The sequence below is a fragment of the Leucopleurus acutus genome (assembly GCF_964270905.1).
Source record: "Leucopleurus acutus genome assembly, chromosome: X".
Classification (NCBI taxonomy): Eukaryota; Metazoa; Chordata; class Mammalia; order Artiodactyla; family Delphinidae; genus Leucopleurus; species Leucopleurus acutus.
This window is the reverse complement of record NC_139148.1, coordinates 102408889-102431156: the sequence shown is the minus strand read 5'-3', so window position 1 is coordinate 102431156 and position 22268 is coordinate 102408889. Positions and strand designations below refer to the sequence as shown.

Below are 22268 nucleotides of genomic sequence, written 5' to 3'. Positions count from 1 at the left end.
CTTAAAGTAAAAGCATGCCAAGATTTCGCTACGGTATTTACAAAGAACTTTATTGCTTGATCTAATCATTAGGGTTTAAAAGAAAATAGAGTCTCTGAAATAAGTGTTCTTGTCCCCTTACTCCCTTCTAAAACTACTAATATTCTAGTAGCATGATATGCTACTCACATGAGCACAGAGCTGTGCTTGGAAAAGAGCAGGGCTTCTTGGAAATGACAAAATGGTAAATTACCCTGGAAAGCAGGTCATTCTCAGGTCATTCTGGCTCCTCTGCCCTGAGATAAGGTAAACATGTTTGTGGCTACAGGAATTTGTTTTCCGTAGATCTCGTACAGATATACAGTCTCAAGGGTCCTCCGTTAAATGTTTTCTGTCATAATACTCAGCGTGTTGATGTGTTGAGGACCAAAAGGTGATTTCTTATTCAAAACAAAACAAAAGTATACTTACCTGGAGATGGATTTCCAGAATCTTCTTGGATCATTTTAGATAGTTACAGAAGTAACCTGACCAAGATCAGCACCCACTACCCATACCCTAGGGCTTGGATCCTGGAAAGATGCCGGGTAATTAACAAATGTTGGGCTAAAGACGCACTCCCAGAACTTAATACAAATGAGAAAAACCCTCCGTGACATTCAGACCGTTTTGCTGTAGTTACAGAAAACATGAAACTACATTACCATCTCTTAAGAGGGAAGCTACTGAACACTGATTTTCTTAGTCTCAAATCTAACCTGTTTATGTGATTAATTCATAACCAGAGGTCCCTCATCGTGTATATACCATGACAGTCTCCTTAAGTACATTGCACTCTATTTGAAGCTTGAAATTAGAAAGGACCAGTTCTCCATTTCCCTTAATTGGCAGAACCATGATTTAGCAAATACTTATGCCCCTTTAGGTACTGTTTGCAAAGGCTGTACTAAACCAGGTGCAGGCCTTTATCAGAAAACACAGGCATGCCGAGAATAGCAGGGAAGCTCATGATACATGCTTGTAAGATAAAAGCGCTGTCTTGGAATTTTTTTCCCAACTTATATTCTTTTAACTCCAATTTCTTCTGCCACCCACTCCTCACGACACTTTCCCCAAAATAAGACAAAGGAAAACATTTGGGTGACATACAAAAAGACAATTAATATTTATTTTACTCAAGCTTTTCTGTTAAGAAGTTAAACAAAGTGATCCCCATTTGAAGGCATTACCAAAAATGTTAACATTGTTTCACGTATCCCTTCAGTGCGGGATGAAGAAAACACTTATCTGAATGAAAGAATAAGAAGGACCATCCTTACAGTGGCTTTACTTTGATATGTGGAGAAAACAAATCCATAAAGTTAGACATAAAATAGCACATGAACCTACTAGTTTCCTACAGGTAGTGGGAATTCCACTGATGTGTTAAAGTCTCCAAGAGCTCTCAAGACCTGGGGATCAGTTTTCAGCAGTTATAAAACAGCCATAGGTACTCCCATAATTCACTGCCCACTTTTCCCTCAACTATTTTACCACTAAAAGAGCAAGATGGAAACACCCCCGCTCCCAGCCCACTCCCAGGCCACAGGACCGTCATCAGTAGTTCTTTGGGTAATCAGAATGTCAAAGCATCCCCTCCCCGTGCTGCCATCTAGATAGGATGACAGGAAAAATGACTTTGGGTGAGGCATTTAGGTGTTTTGTTTAGCAGAAGTATAAGACCTGGCTAGGAAATAATGTCATCCCTACACAGGAAAACCAAATATGCTTTCTAGAGAAGAGTAGGACAGAATAGCACATCCATGCCCGTCTCCCAGCCTCAATCTGACCTCAAATATAAAAGCAGGGGGAGGAAACACCTTGACATCTGACATTGCCATGAACCCCAATTTCCTCAGGAAAGCCAGGGCACAGTGGTCCTCCGCTGTGCCCAAACCTGAAAAGAGCAGGGATGTCTGATCTCCCTTCCCCTAAGAGCAGGAATTGGAAGTAGCATTATCTTATTAATACAAATGGATGAATGTTTGGAGAACCTGTGATATAGAGTTCTCAAGTTCCTACCAGTAATCTGAGTCTATGTGTGTGAGGACAGAAACATTAGAGGAGACTTCTCATTTCCACACTTTAAATATGGAGGAAGTAGAAGTAGAGGGAATATATATATGGATAGGTTGTGGGGATGGGTGAGAATGGAGCCTTAACATATGCAAAAAAAATACAAACGTTGGAGCCTTGGATGGCTGGTTATCAATATAAGAAACAAAACCTACTAATAACCATTTGTGGGAGTAAGGGAAAAGAGAAAGACACAACTATTCTTTTTTTCTCAAGCAAATAGCAAAGTTCTAGGTGAAGATAATACCTGTTTTCTGTTTATAAAATGCATACAGAAACAGTAAATGCCGAAAAGCTTCAAATAAATGCAGAGTCACACAGAAGTTACAAAATATGCGAGAATTAGTCATTGTTTCTCAGTCTACTCACACTTTTCCTGAGATGCAAATTACTCCCTGCTCCTCTAGGTGCTGTGAGCGGATTTATATTCTAATTGCTCATGAGAGGTGAAAGACTACACCGAAGGGAATGAGGGAGATGCAAAAGGGGAAATCGAGGTGGGAAGAGGGGTGTTGAAAGGTCTGGAAAATGACTGGTGGAGAAAGAACTGAGGAGCCCCAACTAGACTGTGAATTCTTTGAGGGGGTTGGTGCCTCACACCTGGGGGCCTAACACAATCTGGACGCAGAGTAGATACTTGATTTGAGTAGCGGAGGTGAAGAATAAACAATGCATCATTAGAGACTGTGTCGCTCAAACTCTAATACCCAATAAGTCATTCTGCCTCTGCTGCCCTTAAAAGCCTGAAATGGCTTTGAAAAATCTCAGTAAGGAAGCTGCTTCTGCTTTTTCTGTAGTCGCGGCCAACAAGGATGCCTGGGCCTTTCAAAGCAGAGGAAAATGCTGCTGAAGGGGATGAAGATTCCGGACTATTAAAGGGTTTTAATAGCCACAGCCATTACTCAGTGGGATCCCAAACAACAGATAACAGATTTTATCAATTTTGTTTGCTAGATGTTCTCTATGACTCAAGTCTGACTTTTAGCATTTGCACCCAAGATGAATTCTCCTACAAATAAAATTTGTTGGTATTATTTGAGACAAAGAATACAAAGCAGGCATAGGTCCCTCAGGAAGTTGTCACAACTCCTGGTAAGATTAACTCGACTGCCATCATCACTTTTTGCTTTTGTCCTCTAGTTTGAAGCCTTAGCAAAAGACGTCTGCTTTTTATAATTCAACAGAAATGACTCCACTCTTTTCTCCAAAGGGCCCATTATTATTTTTAGTTTTTCGGTGCACGACTCAACATAAAGACCTGTGGCTCTTATGAGCTGCCTGTTTTTAAAGGGTCCAGTAGTTTCGGTTTCCATTTAACAAGTTCCCAGATAACAAATGGAAAACGGAATGAATCTTCACAAGGTCACATTGAAGGTTAAAATAAATTATCCCCATCACTGAGAGGCTCTCTTCAGGCTTTCTATCAGCACTACAGAGTCAGTTTCTTCTTTGGTTTGCTTCTCATAGATGTCGTACTTCTTCCAGTGCTGGAAGGGAAGAAAAAACACATACACGATGACTTTTCTAAACAGTGTTCTTTCCCTGAGTACTCGCAGCCAATGCTTATTTTTAGGTTTCTGTGCATGGAACCCCGAGTATATGTTTTCCTGTTTTGTTTGGGGTCTTTTTTTTTGACCTAAGAATCTTCATCTATTTGAACAATCAATTAAACAAAACAATCAGGAATTAACGTTAAAGGTGAAAAACACCGTGGGACTGTTTATGATATTTAATAGCCATCTCAAAAGATAAATGTGGACACCTCCAAAATTGGAAACGAAGTCTTTTGAAGAAGAGTAAAAGAGCAGCATGCTTTCCTTACCTCAACTGTTCCTATCTTTATTTTTTTACCACTCAAATTTGACCACTGCCCCAGAGATGCAATAGGCTCAAAAAGGCATCAAGGTGAACGGCAATATATAAAATGTCCCAAAGGTCTTAGTGCAGTTAAAAGTTTTGAAAGACCCTGCATTAACAGCTTCATGTAACATCATTTGCGAGACAGGGAATTATGCATATAAGGTAAACTCATCCTGAACTCAATTTAAGTGTGTATCTTACGGTGAAAGCCAGTATCCTGGTCCTTGCCTGCCTTCCTTACAAGTCAAAGGAAAGGGTGAAATGTGAGCTCAGTCCCCTCATCTGTAAAATAAAGTTGTTAGACTAAACCAGGGGACTGCAAACTATGGTCTAAGGGCCAAATCCAGCAGGCTGCCTGTTTTTTTAAATAAAGTTTTATTGGAACAGAGCCACCCCCACAGACAGTTTCTGTACTGTCTATGGCTGTTTTCGTGATACAACAGCACAGTTGAGTTGCTGTAACAGACCAAAAGGCCTATGAAACCAAAAATATTTACTATCTGGCTCTTTATAGAAAAAGTTTGCCAATCCCTGCACTAGATTATTTCTAAGCTCCATTTCTGCTCTGTTGTTTTCTGGTTCTATAAGCCTAGAAAAGGAAATGGAAAGAAGGAAAAATAGACACAAGCAACAATGATGATTCCGCTGCCTCAGGTTGTGCAACTGGAGATGGACTCAGCAGGTCAGGAGCATCCAGTCTTAGAGAACGTATGGAGAGGTAAGTTGGAAGACACTGTTTAAAATATCCAACTTCTACTCAGCCTGTGCCCTATAGAGCCCACGAGCCACAACCACTGAAGCCTGCACACCTAGAGCCCGTGCTCTGCAACAAGAGAAGCCACCGCAGTGAGAAGCCCGTGCACCGCAATGAAGAGTAGCCCCCGCTCGCCGCAACTAGAGAAAGACCGCACGCAGCAACGAAGACCCAACGCAGCCAAAAATAAAGAAATAAATAAATTTATTTTTTAAAAAAGAAAAAGTATATTATAGGACCAGGGTTGGCAAACTTTTTCTGTAGATGGCCAGATAATAAACATTTTCAGCTTTGGGGGCCATATAGTCTCTGCTGTTGTAACATGAAAGCAGCCATAGACAATATATAAATGAATAGGCATGGCTGTGTTGCAACAAAACTTTATTTATGGACGCCGAAATTTGAATTTCATATTATTTTCTTCTTTATATTTTTTCAACTACTTAAAAGTGTAAACACCATTTGCAGCTTGCAACCTGTACACAAACAACTGGCAGGCAGGAGTTGGCCCATGGTCTGTAGTTTACAGAGAAACCCTATGAGGAAGGTAGTGGATGGCAGCATAGTTTTTGCATTTCCCCAAATGCCACTATAAAAACCACAAGTAGGAAAGGTAAGTAGGGTAAGTAGGAAAGCAAAGCCAAAATCCACGGACACAATCTGCAACAAGACCAGATGAAAGTGACGCCCCCCATGAACCCTGAAATATGAGTGGGTAGGGACAAATTAGAGATGCTGCAAGAGCAACATGGTATTAGCTATGGGAGAGAATGGAGAGGGAATCAGCAGGGCATCTGATAGATCGGAGAATTCTAAAACAACTCACTCAAACTTCAGCAAGCTAATTTATGAACAATAAGTGAGTCTGGCAGGGGGTTGCACCGCCAAAAGAGTGACCAAATGCAAGGAGTCCACAGAACAGCCTGAGAGCCACCTGAGCCCTATGAACTCTCAGAACCAACCGAAGCTCCCTTCCTGGGCAAAGTCCCACTCTGAAGAGAAACTGATAGGAAAAGACTCCACACTGGCTAGGACACAGGCAAGAGACACAAACTATAAAGTCCAGATAAAAGTAGATGAGGTGAAGAGGCAGAGCCAGATTTCAGAAAGGAATTCACTACAGTTTTGAGAAATTGTCAAAAATAATAGAAGATGGAACTCTATAGCCGTGAAATTAGAAAAAAAAAAAAAAACTATCCTAAATCAAGTCTCCTTCTAAAACTTTAGGGAAACTAATTTCATGTAAAAATAAGCGACAGAATAATATTCTTATGGAATTAAAAGATGCCAGAAGGATGTCCACAAAATATACACAGATGAAAATTATAATCTAATATTTCAAAACTAGCAAAAGTATATTAAGAAAAAGTTATGTGATATGAAAAACAGTGCATGATATCGAAGAATATAAAAATTCAGAATAAGAACAATTCAGAAATGACATGGTAAAACCCAAGAAACAATTAGAAGTAAAAGAAAATAATCATTTCAGAAATGAAGACTAGCTAGAGGAAACACAGGGGCAAATAAACACAACAGATAAAACAAGAGAAACAAAAGATGAAAAGGAGGATTTTTTTAATCAAAAAGAAATAAAGATAGATGAAAATTATTCAAAAGGATGTGACAAATATAGAAGACAGGCAAGGAAAATAAGGGAACAGAACAACAAAGTCTATAAGTGAAGACATTTTCACTGAAAGTTTTTAAAAAGATTTGAAACTACATACTGAAAAGGCACACTATATACCTTGGAAAATCAACCCAGAATGACTAATACCAAGACATATTCTAGTAAAATTATAGGACTTCGAAGGAAAAAATCTTTTGACAACCAGGCAAAAAAGACTAAGTGTTTTAACACAGAAGGAGTATTATATTGTCAGCAGACCTTGACAACACTTTATGCCAGAAGAAAATGCATGACATATTTAAGATACCCAAAGCAAGAACATGTAAGCCATGGATTTTATATCTAGCTAAAATGAATTTCAATGATTAATGCAGGAAACTCCATCAATATGTAAATAATCCAGGAAATGTTGGTCCCATGAACCCTTCCTGAGAAAAGTTTTGGAGTTTCAAAAAACCAAAATGACTGGAGAGACATCAACCTAAAGATCGGGGGTTAGCATCAAATACATACCATATAGAATTAAGACTAAAGAGGGCTATAGGGAGACAATAGAGTATATAATGGCCTTATGCACTGGAAATGTAGATCCTGGACAACTTTAAGAATGGGGAGAGAATGGGAAGAACATACGGAAAAATTGCTGTCTTTAATAATCGTTAAAAATTATTTTATAGTTTGTCAAGAGTTCAGAAATTCCTTCAGTTCCACCTGTTTCCGTTTCATCTGTTAAATTCAAATAAAGATAAATATGAGCATTTTACGAAAACATATTATATAATCTGTTAAAAGTGTGGACTGGAGGATCAGGAAGCCTGGGCTCAGATCCCAGCTCTAACTCTTGTTAGTTAGATGTAGATACTAGCTCTGCTAGGCAGCAGCAGTGTGACCTCAAACAAGTTACGTATAATCCCTCTGGTGCTTCACTGTCTTCATCTGTAGAGTGGAGATAATCCCTGTTGCAGGATGGGGACAAATTAATGAAGGAAGTGCTTAGAAAAGTGTCTAACACATAGCAAAAGTTCAAGAAGTATGAACTGCTATTATTATTGTTGTTACTATTATTCCATTTACCAGTAAAGGTGCAGTCAGCCCTCCGGAGGAGGTTGCATAGGTTATGTGCAAATACTACACCATTTAAGGGACTTGAAAATCCGTGACTTTGGGTATCCGAGGGAGTCCTGAAGCCAATCCCCCACAGATACCAAGGGACGACTGTATTTCCATTCCTCTATGTTGTTCTCATAACCTTAAAGATGATTATAGCTGGATAACAAGATTAATTTTTCTCTTTTGGTTATCTGTATTTCTCATTTCTCTATAATAAACATATTTCTTTTAAAAGAAATATTATTTTAATTTAAAAGATGCACCCTGAATGCTACATTTTCATTGGTGTCTGCTCATTAGACCCAACGCTTAACTGTGTTGGACAGGAAAAAAGCAATCAGAACACTGCAGCAGAAGTGGCTTCTAAGAAAACATTAATGTATTATTATTATTATTTTTTTTTTTGCGGTACGCGGGCCTCTCACTGTTGCGGCCTCTGCCGTTGCGGAGCACAGGCTCCGGACGCGCAGGCTCAGCGGCCATGGCTCACGGGCCCAGCCGCTCCGCGGCACGTGGGATCTTCCGGGACCGGGGCACGAACCCGTGTCCCCTGCATCGGCAGGCGGACTCTTAACCACTGCGCCACCAGGGAAGCCCAAACATTACTTTTTTAATTGCCTTTTTTCATTCCTGAAACTCTGATTACTCTCATTTTCACCCATCGTCAGCATCAGGGCCTTTGCCTGAGCACTGCTTCTATGCATATGTCTATGTAAGGTAAAAGGGACAAAAGCAAAGGCTCTGACCTGTTATTCAATTTTGTGAATTATATGTCAGTCTAATTTTAAAATGACTTGTAGAAAAAAAAAATCCACAGAATTACAGTCCATAATTCAATTCTTACCCTGCCGATTTTTTAAACAAGGTAATCGACAATAGAATAATGGCCAAAGATGAAAAACATCCTAGATGAAAACAAATCAGTGTTTGGGTGGTGAACACAACTGGCTTTTAGTTGTTAGTCATCCTAGAAAAATACATGTATGTATATAGAATTTTTTTAAAGAAAGAAACAAACGTCATAGAATAATGGAACATCAAGTTTCAGTTTAAGAGTACCTTCAAGATTTGGTTATTTCACACAGTGAACTGCCAACAGAGGTGAAGTGGGTTTCACGCACCTAAGCACCACACAAAACACTGGCCTTGTGTGTACAAATCAGCTGATTATGTGCCCCCGTCTTCTTCAGAGCAACAGACACAATAGAAAGTTGTACAATATGAATTGTAGATTCCCACGCCTTAAAAATTACTGCAGCTTAAAAAGAACTTGTTGAATGTGGTGTGGAGGGGACTAATTTGGTACCATTTGAGGTGGCTATCAATTCAAACACTCACTTTGAAAACTGATAATTAAAGGGAAAGAATTAAACATGTTTCCTACCTTTCTAGCAGAAACCGAATTTCAGAACAACTAAGAAGCCTAGTTGAGGACTGAAAGCAGTGCTTTGTAGGAAAATGCTAGCTTATAAGTGTAGATTAAATGATAGATGAGAAAAATCATCATCGTTTCACAACCCCTACTGAGATTATTGATTCAAGCAAAGATACTAATTGGTCAATAAAAAGCATCAGCTGAAGAGTTGACAGGGTGCTAACATTACCACCACACAGATTATCTTCAGGTGGCAAGGGGAGGAAACGTGTAGATGGCAGGAGGGGACATGCTATTATCACCTTAAATACAGTGGTCCATCTCACTAATGGTGGGACAACTGGATATTATCTGTCTCCTGACAATTGGGACAGCTGGAAATATTTAAATATGGTCTGAGTATTAGATGATATTAAGGAATTAATAATTTTTAAAGTGCGGCCATGCTATTTTGGCTATGTAGGAAAGCGATCTTAGCTTTTAAAGATACATACTGAAGTTAAAAAAAAAAATTCAGCAGTATTTGGAAGTCAACTCCAAGTTAAAAAGCTGCTTTCCAATCAGGAATTCAAAACTGGCACAGCACTGAAAATGTAATTGGTTTCCAAGAAGCAGAGGAAGAATAGATAATATTTTATGGATGAAAAAGAAATGCAGATGCAGAAGAGAAGCAATTCCCTCCGCAAAGCCCCCCTACCCCCCAAATATGGCCAGCAGCCCAATTAGTCACACAGAAAAGGCAAACAGCAAAGCAACAGGAAAAAATGCTGCTGGCCAAAATGTTACTACAGTGATGAGCAAAACACTGTCAAAACAGTAGAAACCTTAAGGAAAATGATACAGAAGATTTAATTTACTGGTGGCTAAACCTAAATAAGTTTTTTTTTTTTTAAACAACCACTACTGATGGTGCAGCGTGGAAGAAGAAATTGTTTAGAAAGGGCATGGATTATTTCTTGGGATTAGAAGTTGGTAAATTTGGGCTACAATAGCTTCTACTTCAGGTTCTGCAATTCTCTCTCTATGTGATAGTCCTTGAGAAATTTCTCCATGGTCCCCAATGTCCCCATCTTTAAAGTGAGGAGCTGGACTAGAATTTTGAAAATTTATAGTTAAAGACAACTAAACATGTAAACATACACCTCATTAGATGACCTCTAGGGCAATGTTCACTCCATAATTATTCATTCCCTAATTCGATGATTCTAGAAGTAAAAGGACAGTCTTTCTGCTGTATATGCAGTTCAATTTTTGAGAACTGCTGCCATGTAGAGAAAGTAGATTATTCATTTGGTTAAAAAGCAAACATGGAAATTTGTTCTATTACCCTTTCCCCTGTCTGGCATTTTTATTATACTTTTAGTTTTAAACACTGATTTTATTTAATGGTCTGCAACCACCGCAAACAAAAACATCTTATGCTTTTAGTGGTCCATCTTGTCAGCGTATCCACCTCACTAAATTATAGAATTATCTGACTCATCAGGACAACATATTATCCTCTAGACAGCAAATTGAAAAAAAGCAATTCTCCCATCTCTGAGAAAGATAATTGATCTGATTTTGCTGTCAATGTTACCATCATTCACTCTATCACCCAGGCTTGAAGCCCTGAAATTATTTTTTTACTCTCGCCACCTTTCATCACCCACACAGAGTCACCAAGTCGTAATGAGTTTCCTTTAATAATGTCTCTTGCATCAATCTCCTCTGCTACCACCTAAATTCAAATCCCTATTATCTCACAGACCTAGATGACCACAATATTCTCTTTTCCCTTAATGACTTGTACAGCGTTTCTTTTTATTATAAAAGTAATACATGCTCATTACAGGCAATTTGGAAATTTCAGAAAGGTAAAGAGAGAATAATATCAATTATCCACAATCTTCCTGCCCAGAGATGATTATTTTGACGCATTTCCTTCCACTCATTGTTCTATGTATATATTGATAGGTTTTTTTATAAAAATTAGGATTGTAATACACTACACATTTATGATATGTTTCTTACACTTACACCGTGAGTATTTTGCTGGGACATTAAATGCTTTGAAAACCTAACTTTTCAAAAAACTTATTCTTGATTGTTGATGTTTCCTTAGTTTCTAATTTTTCATTTTAGAAACAAATGCTGCATTGACCATCCTTGTACCATTGTTGGACTATTTCCCTAAAATAGATTCCTAAATAAATAATGACAAGATCAAAGATTCTTGTTACATTTTACCAAGTTGCCCTCCAGAAAGAACACATACCATTTTACAGGCCCACCAGCGTTGCACGAAAAGTGCCAGTTCCCCACCCACTTGTTAACACTGGATATTATCACTTTTTAGAAATGTATTAAGCTGGAAATTTATATCTCATCAATGCTTTGGCTGTATGTCCTGTATATATCAGTGAGTCCAAACACGTTTTCACAGATATTGGACATTTGTGTCATGGCACTTTGACTGTCTTCATTCTGCTAAAAGGGGTAGCAAACTCAAATGCTTTTCAGGGGTCTGGCATGTTAGGTCAACGTGTGAAACCACAGTGGGAATTAGGAATTCTCAGGAATTCCTAATCTCAGGAACAGGGCCTGAGATGAACTGGTAGAGTGCATGCCCTGCTTAAGATCCCAAATTGAAAAATTTTAAATACACCACGCTGGCCAAACAAAACACCTGTGGGGCAAATTCAGGACTAGGTTCCCAGGTTGCTACCATGCTAGCGCCTCCCCTCCCTAATCCATTCCCTCCAGGTCGTTGTCAGGATGACAGGTGTGGAGAGAAGGGAACCCTCCTGCACTGTTGGTGGGAATGTAAATTGGTGCAGCCACTATGGAGAACAGTATGGAGGTTCCCTAAAAAAACTAAAAATAGAGCTACCATATGATCCTGCAATCCCACTCCTGGGCATATATCTGGAGAAAAACATGGTCTGAAAGGGTACGCCAATGTTCACTGCAGCACTGTATACAATAGCCAAGACATGGAAGCAACCTAAATGTCCACCGACAGAGGAATGGATAAAGAAGATGTGGTACATATATACAACGGAATATTACTCAGCCATTAAAAAGAAGGAAAGAATGCCATTTGCAGCAACGTGGATGGACCTAGAGATCATCATACTGAGTGAAGTAAGTCAGACAAAGACAAATGTCGTATGATATCGCTTATATGCGGAACCTAAAAAAATTGATACAAATGAACTTATTTGCAAAACAGAAACAGACTCACAGACTTAGAGAAGAAACTTATGGTTACCGGGAGGAAGGGTCGGGGGGGAGGGATAGTTAGGGAGTTTGGGATGGACATGTACTCACTGCTATATTTAAAATGGATAACCAACAAGGACCTACTGTAGAGCACAGGGAACTCTGCTCAGTATTATGTAACAACATAAATGGGAAAAGAATTTGAAAAAGAATAGATACATGTATATGTATAACTGAATCACTTTGTTGTACAACTGAAACTAACAAAACATTGTTAATCAACTATACGCCAGTATAAAATAAAAAGTTATAAAAACAAAGAATGATATTCCTAATACCTTCTCATATAAGGCCAGCCATAACATGACTCCAAATCTGTTTCTCGGAACTCCCCTATCCCAACCCGGTACTTCTATCATACAGAACTCTAAGGAGGTAGTGAGGTTCTTGAGGACAAACATTCTATCTTACAAAAGGCAATGCAGCAGAGTGGAAAGAAAGGGAAAAGTCTAGAATCAGACAGTCCTGGGTCAAATCTCACCTTATTACCTACTAGCTGTGTGGCTGCAGTAGTTATTTAACCTCACTGAGGCTCCATTTCCTCATGTGTGAAATGGTACTAACAGCACCTACACCACAGGGTGGTTATGAAGACGGAGCATTTAATACACTGTGTACACACGGCAGACTTCCAATCACTGGTTAGAGGAGCTGTTAGAATACTTGCACAATTCTCAACCTCCAGCATCTGTCTCAGTAGCTGGCAAAATGAAGACACACGGGTGATCCTAAGGAAAGTATCTGTAACAGTGATTTTCAAAGTGCGCTCCGTGAATGATCATGCCAGGATAGGAATCATCTTCGGGCTCCTTTGAAATATGCAGATTCCTGGGACCCATCCCAGAGCCGGTGAGTCCGAACTTCTGAAGGTAGGGCCCAGGATTCTATACTCCTACAAGCACTGCAGCTGACTGTGACTCAAAGCTGAAGAAACACCGTCACCTCAGTTGCAGTATACCAGCCCTTCATCAGGTGCCTGACTTCTAGACCTCCCCGGCTAGTGGTGCCCTATGTGGCACAGTTACCCACTGCCCATGCCCATGACTTGGTGAAAAAGTGATCCAGATGGCTCTTCCTCTGACAGCATGGGAGCCTCCCTGCCTTCCTTCCCTAGCCACTGTGTATCACCCGTCATTACAAGAATCGTTTGGGCGTCAAAGATAAATGGAAAGTATTATCAATAGTAATACTAAGCACTAACACTTACTAAGCACCTATAATGTGCTGGACACACTAAGTGGTTTCTACGTATTAAATTAATTTAATCCACATAACAACACTATGAGGCAGGTGCTATCATTACCTCCACTTTTTACAAGTGGGAAAACTGAGGCACAGGAAGGTTAAGGAAGTTACCTAAGGTCAAATAGACGGTAGATGACACAGCAGAGATTTGAATCCAGACAATCTGACTCAGAGCGCAGGCTATTATCTACTATGCTGTACTATTTCCCTGAATTAACTGCCCTATGCCTGAAATTACTAATTTAAGATATATACAATAATATTGATATTTATTTCATTTAGTGCCTTTATTATTTTATTTGGGTGAATGTATTTATCAGAGAAGCCTCAAACTCTTTTGTTCCCATAAGGTCTTAGCTTTTCCAGCCACAAATTCTAGCGTGAGAGTGCAGCCAGCTAACTCTAACAGTTCGGGTGGGTTTGCTCTAGTTCCATGTCTTCGGAGGCCAGCTTTCCAGGCAATAGCATGAACACAATCTATTTCAATTGTTTACCTTATCTTTCTATTTCCCTAAATCAAGTTTGAAAAGTTACTGCAGTCAGAAGACCTGACTATTGGCTTAGTTTCATAAAGGAGGCTCCTCCCGCTGCAGGTTTAGATCAAAAATGTTCCCTACCCCAGAGAGAGAATGAAGCCCCGTGAAACAAGACAGACGAAGTATTCTGGGAACTTCTTAAACGCTATGCTTGGCCTGAGATACAACATTTTAAATCAGCTCTTCTTTAATCTTTTAGACAAAATGTAGTTTAAAATAACCAATTTTGAAATGAAATTCTGACACATGCTACAACATGGATGAACCTTGAAAATGTTATGCTAAGTGAAAGAAGCCAGACACAAAAGGACAAATATTATAGGATTCCATTTATATGAGGTACCCAGGTTAGGCAAAGTCAGAGAGACAGAAAGCAGAATAGAGGTTACCAGGGGTTGAGGGGAATGGAGAGTTATTGCTTAATGGGTACAGTTTCTGTTTGGGATGATGAAAAAGTTCTGGAAATAGTGAAGATGGTTGCACAACACTGTAAATGTACTTAATGCCATTGAACTGTATACTTAAAACTGGTTAAAATGGTAAATTTTATGTTTTACCAAATTTTTTTTAAATCCCATAGCCTCCCCCCAAAAAAATCAATTTCAGACTTCACAGAGTCAGTGCTTACCAGGGTATCATCATTCTGGTCTCCAAACATTTCTTTAAAAATCTTGCCAGGATCAGGAATTGGAGGGAATATAATAATCTTGAGCCTTTAAGAAAACAGAGACATTTTTGATCAAACCTTCCATTCCATAGAAATGTCCCACTTAAATACAGCCATATTAAAAGAAGGCTTGGACAAAAGACATGGTACACAAGTCATCTTTAGTGATAACGTACTTGTGAAAAAATTTCTAAAACAAGCTGAGAAATCGATCTCCTAAAAGTATCAAGTGTGGATAAAGCAGAGGGCCCATCAGTAGCAGACTACTTATACCCTTTCAATGAAAAAAAATGTTTCCAGCTTTGTTGAGATATACTTGACAAACAAAAATTGTATAAATTTGAGGTGTACAAAGTGACATTTTAATATATGTGTACATTGTGAAATGATGGTCACAATCAAGCTAATTAACACATCCATCACCTCACATAGTTATAATTGTGTGTGTGGCACTGTGTGTGTTATCCTCTATCAATTAAATAAAAATGGTGCTTTACTTATCACAGATCAGATGGGAGCTTGCTGTTTATAATTTTGAAAAAAATAATCTTCCGAGAACAGGGGGCATTCTCTTTAATTTTTCTTCCTTTTTCTTCCTTGTCTCCTTTCTGTTTTTTTTAAATTAAAAAAAATTTTAATTGAAGTATAGTTGATTTACATTGTTGTGTTAATTACTTCTGTACAGCAAAGTGACTCAGTTATACATATATATATACATTCTTTTCCATTATGGTTTATCACAGGATATTGAATATAGTTCCCTGTGCTACACAGTAAGACCTTGTTGTTTATCCATTCTATACATAATAGTTTGCATCTTGGGCTTCCCTGGTGGCACAGTGGTTGAGAGTCCGCCTGCCGATGCAGGGGACACGGGTTCGTGCCCCGGTCCGGGAAGATCCCACATGCCGCGGAAGCGGCTGGGCCCGTGAGCCATGGCTGCTGAGCCTGCGCGTCCGGAGCCTGTGCTCCGCAACGGGAGAGGTCGCAACAGTGAGAGGCCCACGTACCACAAAAAAAAAAAAAAAAAAAAAGTTTGCATCTTATAATCCTAAACTCCCACTCCATCCCTCCCCCACCTCCCTCCCCCTTGGCAACCACCCCAGTCTATTCTCTATGTCCATGATTCTGTTTCTGTTTCATAGATATGTTCATCTGGGTCACGTTTTAGATTCCACTTATAAGTGATATCATATGGTATTTGTCTTCCTCTCTCTGACTTACTTCACTTAGTATGATCATCTCTAGTTGCTGCAAATGGCATTATTTCATTCTTTTTTATGGTTGAGTAGTATTCCGTTGTATATATGTACCACATCTTCTTTATCCATTCATCTGTCAATGGACATTTAGGTTGTTTCCATGTCTTGGCTATTGTGAATAGTGCTGCTATGAACGTAGGGGTGCACATATATTTTAGAATTAAAGTTTTGTCTGGACTCTCTATTTTTGCATCTGATAGTAGTACCCTTTGGTGGACCTACCTCATCTCCTAGGTCTCTAAATGTTGATGTGTCCCAGCATTCTCTTTTGTCCTCTTTATCTCCCTCACTTTATTAGTGCTCTCTTCCAGTCTTAGGGCTTTAAATCCATCTACATGCCAAGGACTCCCAAAATTCTACCTCCAGCCCAAACCTCTCCCTTAAACTCCAGATTCATGTATACAAGTACCTATTTAGCATCTCTACTTAGATATCTAATAGGTATCTCAAATTTCTCATGTTCAAAACTGAAGTCCTCACCTTTTCCCTAAAGCCAGCTCTCCTCCCAATCTTCTCCATCTTAGTAAATGGCTCTAGCATTCACTCAGTTGCTGAAGCCAAAAATCTAAGAGTTATCCTTCAATCCTCAATTTCCCTCACACCTTCGAAGACAAGCAGCCATCAGCAAGCACTATTAATTCCATCTTCAAAATATATTCCACATCAGACTACCTCTTACTACCTCCTAACTAGTCTACCGGCCTCCACTCTTGTCCAAGTCAAGTCTTCACTCAGCAATACAATGATCTTTTATGACAGTAAATCCAATCACATCCCTCCCCTGATTAAAACTCTCTCATGTTTCCCCATCATGCTTAGGATAACATTTCAATTCCTTGCCACAGCCTACATGATCTGGCCCTGCCAGCCTCTCCAGCCTCATTTCCTGTTGTTCTCCCCCTTGCATGCTCTCCTCTAACAAGACACACGGAGTTCATTCCAGCCTCAGGACCTTTGCACTTGCTATTCCTTTGGCCTAGAATACTCTTTCTTTGAATAGCTGCCTGGTTTGCTCCTTTAATTCTGTCCTCAAATGTCACTTCCTCAGAGAGGACTTCCCTGGCATCCTATGTAAGATGAGCCTCATATCACTTCCTAGCCTTTCTCCCCAGCCCAACTCCACAACTTTACTACTCACTAAGTGAAACCATAGATAGGGACTTTGTTCTGTTCATTGCCACAACCCCAGCAATAACAACAGTGCCTGGCACATAAATAGGCACTCAACAAACGTATGTTTAAAGAATACTGAAATAACGATAAAATGTTGATTCTAGAACCAGCTTAATAACCTTATTCCAACTTTAGGTATTTACTGAAAGAGCAAATAATAGCACCAGACTAGTCCCTATGATGAAACTGAGAAAGTAAAACATTCTCAAGGAATGAGTGCTGTAACTTAGAGACAACTTGAAGTTCTCTTTCCTATAGCATTAAGTAGCAACCTGTTTTGCATTCACACTAGACAAGTCATTTAATTGGTAATGGTCTCCATTTCTAAAACTTATGATCTACCAACCAACTGTTGACAAATTAGGCATTTGAAAGAGTAGAGTGAACATAGGTCTTATCAACAATTCTAAAAATATACAAAGAGAGCACTGCCTGAGCAGAGCCCTGGGATCCAACACTTTTCTCACCAGAAAATGGGTACAATAGTATTTCTTTGCCATGCCATACTACCAAAAAGCCAGGTATAGCCAAAATGCTTCCAACACACTGGGGAAACATCAAACACACCCACAAAGAAGAATAACCATAGCAACCAGGGTAGCAGAAACTGTCAAGCCTGCCTGGGCAGCTGCCTTACTTTTTCAGGTACAGTAGAAGGACTATGATTGCAGCTGCAACGATGATCGGAATGATGAGTAACGTGGTGATGTAAAATGTTGGATTGGCCTTCTGACCTGGAAAATGAAAAACAAAGAGAAAGACATGAGAAATAAAACCCTTTTAGAAATAAACCAAGCAACAGTTGTATTAGACTAATGAGATTACAGATATTTCTGCCCTCTACACCAACATATTTCCCAAAACTCTTCAATTCTCTTATCTTTTGTTATCTTAATAGTGAAAAAAAAAGTCCTGCTCTGGTGCCTAAAATTCCATGGATGAAAAAGCACCTTAAGGATTATCTGAAACCAGGATATCTTAACTGGCTTCAGACACTATTAACAAAGATGTTATATTTGTTAAATATGTCATCTCATTAACAGTGACTATCTTTTCTTATTGGTTACTTAGCACTATTAGAACACCTAAAATAATCCCAACAACAACTACCACTACTATTCTTAATTGAGCAACTACTGTATGTCTGATATCATACTAGGTAATTTTGCATGCTTACATCTATGCTAAAGAGATAGATAATATTACTTCCCACTTATACAGATGAGAAGTGTAAGGCTCAGAGAGGTTCAGTGGCTTGTCCAGAGGGTTTAGTAAGTGATGGAGTCAAGCCTCAAACCCAGCACTGTCCAATTCCAAAGACTTTCATTAACTGCCTTGCTACACCTAACACTTAGAATGGCATGTCTAGTTATTGGGTTGGCCAAAAAGTTTGTTCAGGTTTTTCCATAGCATCTTACAGAAAACCCAGACAAACTTTTCGGCCAACCCAATATATGCTCATCTTTTCCACCAGGGCATGAAAATCTGGAAAGCATCTCAGGGCCTAACATTGTGTTAGGCAGCCTCTAAGATGACTCTAAATGATCCCTGCCTCCTGATATTCACACCCCTGTATAATTTTCTCCCCTTAAGGGTGGGCTGGACTACATGTGTGAATAGCAACAGTGATGGGATGTCACTTCTGAGACAAGGTTATAAAGGGCTGCAGTTCTCATACTGGGTGTTTCCTCATATGCTCTCTCTTGTTTGGACTACGCACTGGGGGACGCCAACTGCCATGTCATGAGGTAGCCCTGTGCAGAGAGTCAAATGGTAAGGAACTGAGAGAGGCCTCTGTATTAGTTTCCTAGAACTGCTGTAACAAATCACCACACGCTGGTTGGCTTAAAACAGGAGAAATATATTCTCTCTCAGCTCTGGAGGCTAGAAATCCCAAATCGAGGTATCAGCAGGGACACGCTCCCTCTGAAGGCTCTAGAGTAGACCCTCTCCTTGCATCTTCCTGGCTTCTGGTGGCTCCCAGGAATCCTTGGTGTTCCTTGGATTTGTAGCTGCATCACTCCGATCCCTGCCTTCATCTTCACATGGCCCTCTTCTCTGTGTTTCTGTGTATCCTCTCTTCTTCCGATAAGGATGCTAGTCATTGGATTTAGGGCCTGCTCTAAGCTGGTATGACCTCATCTTAACTTGCTTACATCTGCAAAAACTCTATTTCCAAATAAGGTCACATTCACAGGTACCAGGAGTTGGAACTTGAACAAATCTTTTTGGGGCACATGATGCAACCTGCTACAGCCTCCATCCAGCATCCAGAGTGGAAATGAGGCTTTCCAATGACCATATGAGTGATTGTGCAAGTGGATTCTCCAGCCCCAGTCAAGCCTTCAGATGAGACTGAAGTCCCAGTCAACAGCTTGACTGGAACCTTATGGGAGAACTTGAGCCAGACGTACCTAGCTAAGCTATGCCCAGATTTTTGAGCCATGGAAACTGTGAGATAGTAAATATGTGTTTTTTATTTTTTAATTTTTTTTTAAAATTTTTTGGCTGCACTGCACAGCATGTGGGACCTTAGTTCCCCAACCAGGGATCGAACCCACGCTCCCTGCATTGGAAGCATGGAGTCTTAACCACTGGACCGCCAGGGAAGTCCCATATATGTGTTTTTTGTTTGTTTGTTTTGATTAATTTTTATTGGAGTATGGTTGCTTTACAATGTTGTGTTTTCTTGTTTTTTGTTTGTTTTTTTTTAAATTAATTTTTATTGGAGTATAGTTGCTTTACAATGTTGTGTCCAAATATGTGTTTCGTAAGCCACTAATTTTGGAGCTAATTTGTTATGCAATAATAGATAACTAATACAACCTTGCCTGGCACATAGCTTGTTCAGTCTTTCAATTAATAGGGAATTGACTACTTCAATAACCTGTCTCTCTGACTGTTAGATAGCTGTTAGAAAGTTCTTAAGTTGGTCCTGTTTTGGCCCATGGAGCCACAAAAAAGATAGCCTACTCCCTCTTCTACCTGACAATACCTCAAATATTAGAATTCAGCAATTATGACTCCCTAAGCTTACTTCGTTAACTGTTCTTCCCCAAATTTTGAGATTCTTCAACATCCTGATTACCCTTCCAAGGCAAGATTCCAGTCTGCCAATGCACCTCTTACAATGTGGTGCCCAGGATGGGATGCTGTATACTTTTGATGTGGCCAGGACACTGTGCCCCACCCTGCAGCACCCCCTTGTTCTGGATGCTGCACTATCACTGCTGCCTATGACTGCAGTATGCCTTTGGGGGATATTTAAGGGACCGATGTTGAGTCACTTTGAGCTTACAGTCAAATAAAACCCTATCCCTCACCCCACAGCACACACATCCATAAGGGACATGTCTTTCCAATCCTGTACTTGACCCTGGCAGATAGCTTGCTCAGCCTCTCAATTAATAAATGAAACTGATTTTCTTCAAACCTAGATATATGTTTATCTCTATAAAATGCCATCAAGGTCATTGTCCTACTCTTGATTCTGTTACCAGCACATAGGATAGTACTGTAGCATTGCACAGTCTGCAGATTTAATCATGCCTGCCTTCTATATTTTTGTTCAGGTTGTTAACAAAGATACAGACAGGACAGAAGAGAGGATAACACCATTTGGACTGCAAATTTTCAAAGAGCTGCATATTGTAAATTAACCCTGAGTGATCCGACAATAATTAAACAGAAAATACATTTCAATTGTAAGTATTCTCTGGCTGACGTCAAGAATAAAGAACAGGGACTTCCCTGGTGGCGCAGTGGTTAAGAATCCGCCTGCCAATGCAGGGGACATGCGTTCGAGCCGTGGTCCGGGAAGATCCCACATGCCGCGGAGCAACTAAGCCTGTGCGCCACAACTACTGAGCCTGCGCTCTAGAGCCTGCGAGCCACGGCTACTGAGCCCGCGTGCCACAACTACTGAAGCCTGCACGCCTAGAGCCCGTGCTCTGCAACGAAAGAAGCCACCGCAATGAGAAGCCCGTGCGCCACAACGAAGAGTAGGCCCCGCTCGCCACAACTAGAGAAACCCCGCATGCAGCAATGAAGACCCAATGCAGCCAAACATAAATAAAATTTTTAAAAAAGAATGAAGAACAGCCCTTTCCCACAATCAAGTTTCTGCTTCAACTTAGTTTCCATGTATCAATGGTTTAACTTTTAATAAAATCCCATTCTCTTACCTATACTCATTGCTTGACTCCAATTACTCCAGAGTTTGTCATCCTCATAGCATAACTTATTTGTTTTGACTCTTATTCTGACTGTGTTCAAAGTATCAGGAAGAACACCAGGGACGATGAAACAAATTGTACCCTTAGATATAAAATAAAAGCACACAAGGAATATTACCAGTTTATTCTCTTTCTCTGCTTCTGAATCCTAAATATAATTATCTGCCAACTTTTGTATATGATTAAGACTTTGTATTGCAATACAAATTATCTGACTTTAACTCCTGAAAAAGAAAATTGGCAATAATCCACAGAACAAAGTAGTTTGTTTTTCTCAAAGCAGTTCAAATTTAGGATATGCTCACCCTGTCCCACCCCCAATTACTCTATGAGTTTAAGCCCAAATAGCTAAAATTGAACTTACTGACCTCTAGGTTTCCTTCAAATTCTGAATTCTGACATTTGGCCTCTTCAACCTTGAAAATGTAAAAAATGAATACATTCAAAAAGTTTTAAAGACCACACTTCATATCATTTAACCGTTTTAACAAGTTTTCTTTTATGCCATTATCACAGGACCAGGTGCAGTGAAAAGAGGTAGGTTTTTAAAAATAAGTGGTCAATTACATATCCATATGTGAAAAAAAAGAATCTTGACCCCTACCTCACACTATTTACAAAGTCAATTCCATATGGATTGCAGATCTAAATGTGAAAGTTACAATAAATTAATAAATAAATACATAAATACAGCAAGCTTTTAGATGAGAACATACAACATCCTCATGACCTTAAAGTAGGAAGATATCTTAAATAGGACCAAAAAAATATTAACCATAAAGGAAAAATTTTTATAAAATCATCTATATTAGGGCTTCCCTGGTGGCGCAGTGGTTGAGAGTCCGTCTGCCGATGCAGGGGACACGGGTTCGTGCCCCGGTCCGGGAAGATCCCACATGCCGCGAAGCGGCTGGGCCCGTGAGCCATGGCCGCTGAGCCTGCGCGTCCGGAGCCTGTGCTCCGCAACGGGAGAGGCCACAACAGTGAGAGCCCCGCGTATTGCAAAAAAAAAAAAAAAAAAAAAAAAAAAAAAAATCATCTATATTAAAATTAAAAGCTT

The 22268-nt window shown here is 39.7% G+C and overlaps 1 protein-coding gene across 1 annotated transcript in view; it reads right to left on the bottom strand.

Annotated features, from left to right (window-relative positions):
• Positions 1 to 1122: 1122 nt before the first annotated feature.
• Positions 1123 to 22268, bottom strand: part of IL13RA1 (interleukin 13 receptor subunit alpha 1) — a 62775-nt gene continuing 41629 nt past the window's right edge. Inside the window, exons 7-11 of the mRNA XM_082864635.1 lie at positions 21577 to 21624; positions 21158 to 21290; positions 17611 to 17707; positions 14500 to 14584; positions 1123 to 3581 (exon numbers count right to left, since the gene is read on the bottom strand). Coding sequence (XP_082720761.1) covers positions 3489 to 3581; positions 14500 to 14584; positions 17611 to 17707; positions 21158 to 21290; positions 21577 to 21624 — 456 coding nt within the window. The 3' untranslated portion in view covers positions 1123 to 3488. The remainder of the gene's footprint in view (positions 3582 to 14499; positions 14585 to 17610; positions 17708 to 21157; positions 21291 to 21576; positions 21625 to 22268) is intronic.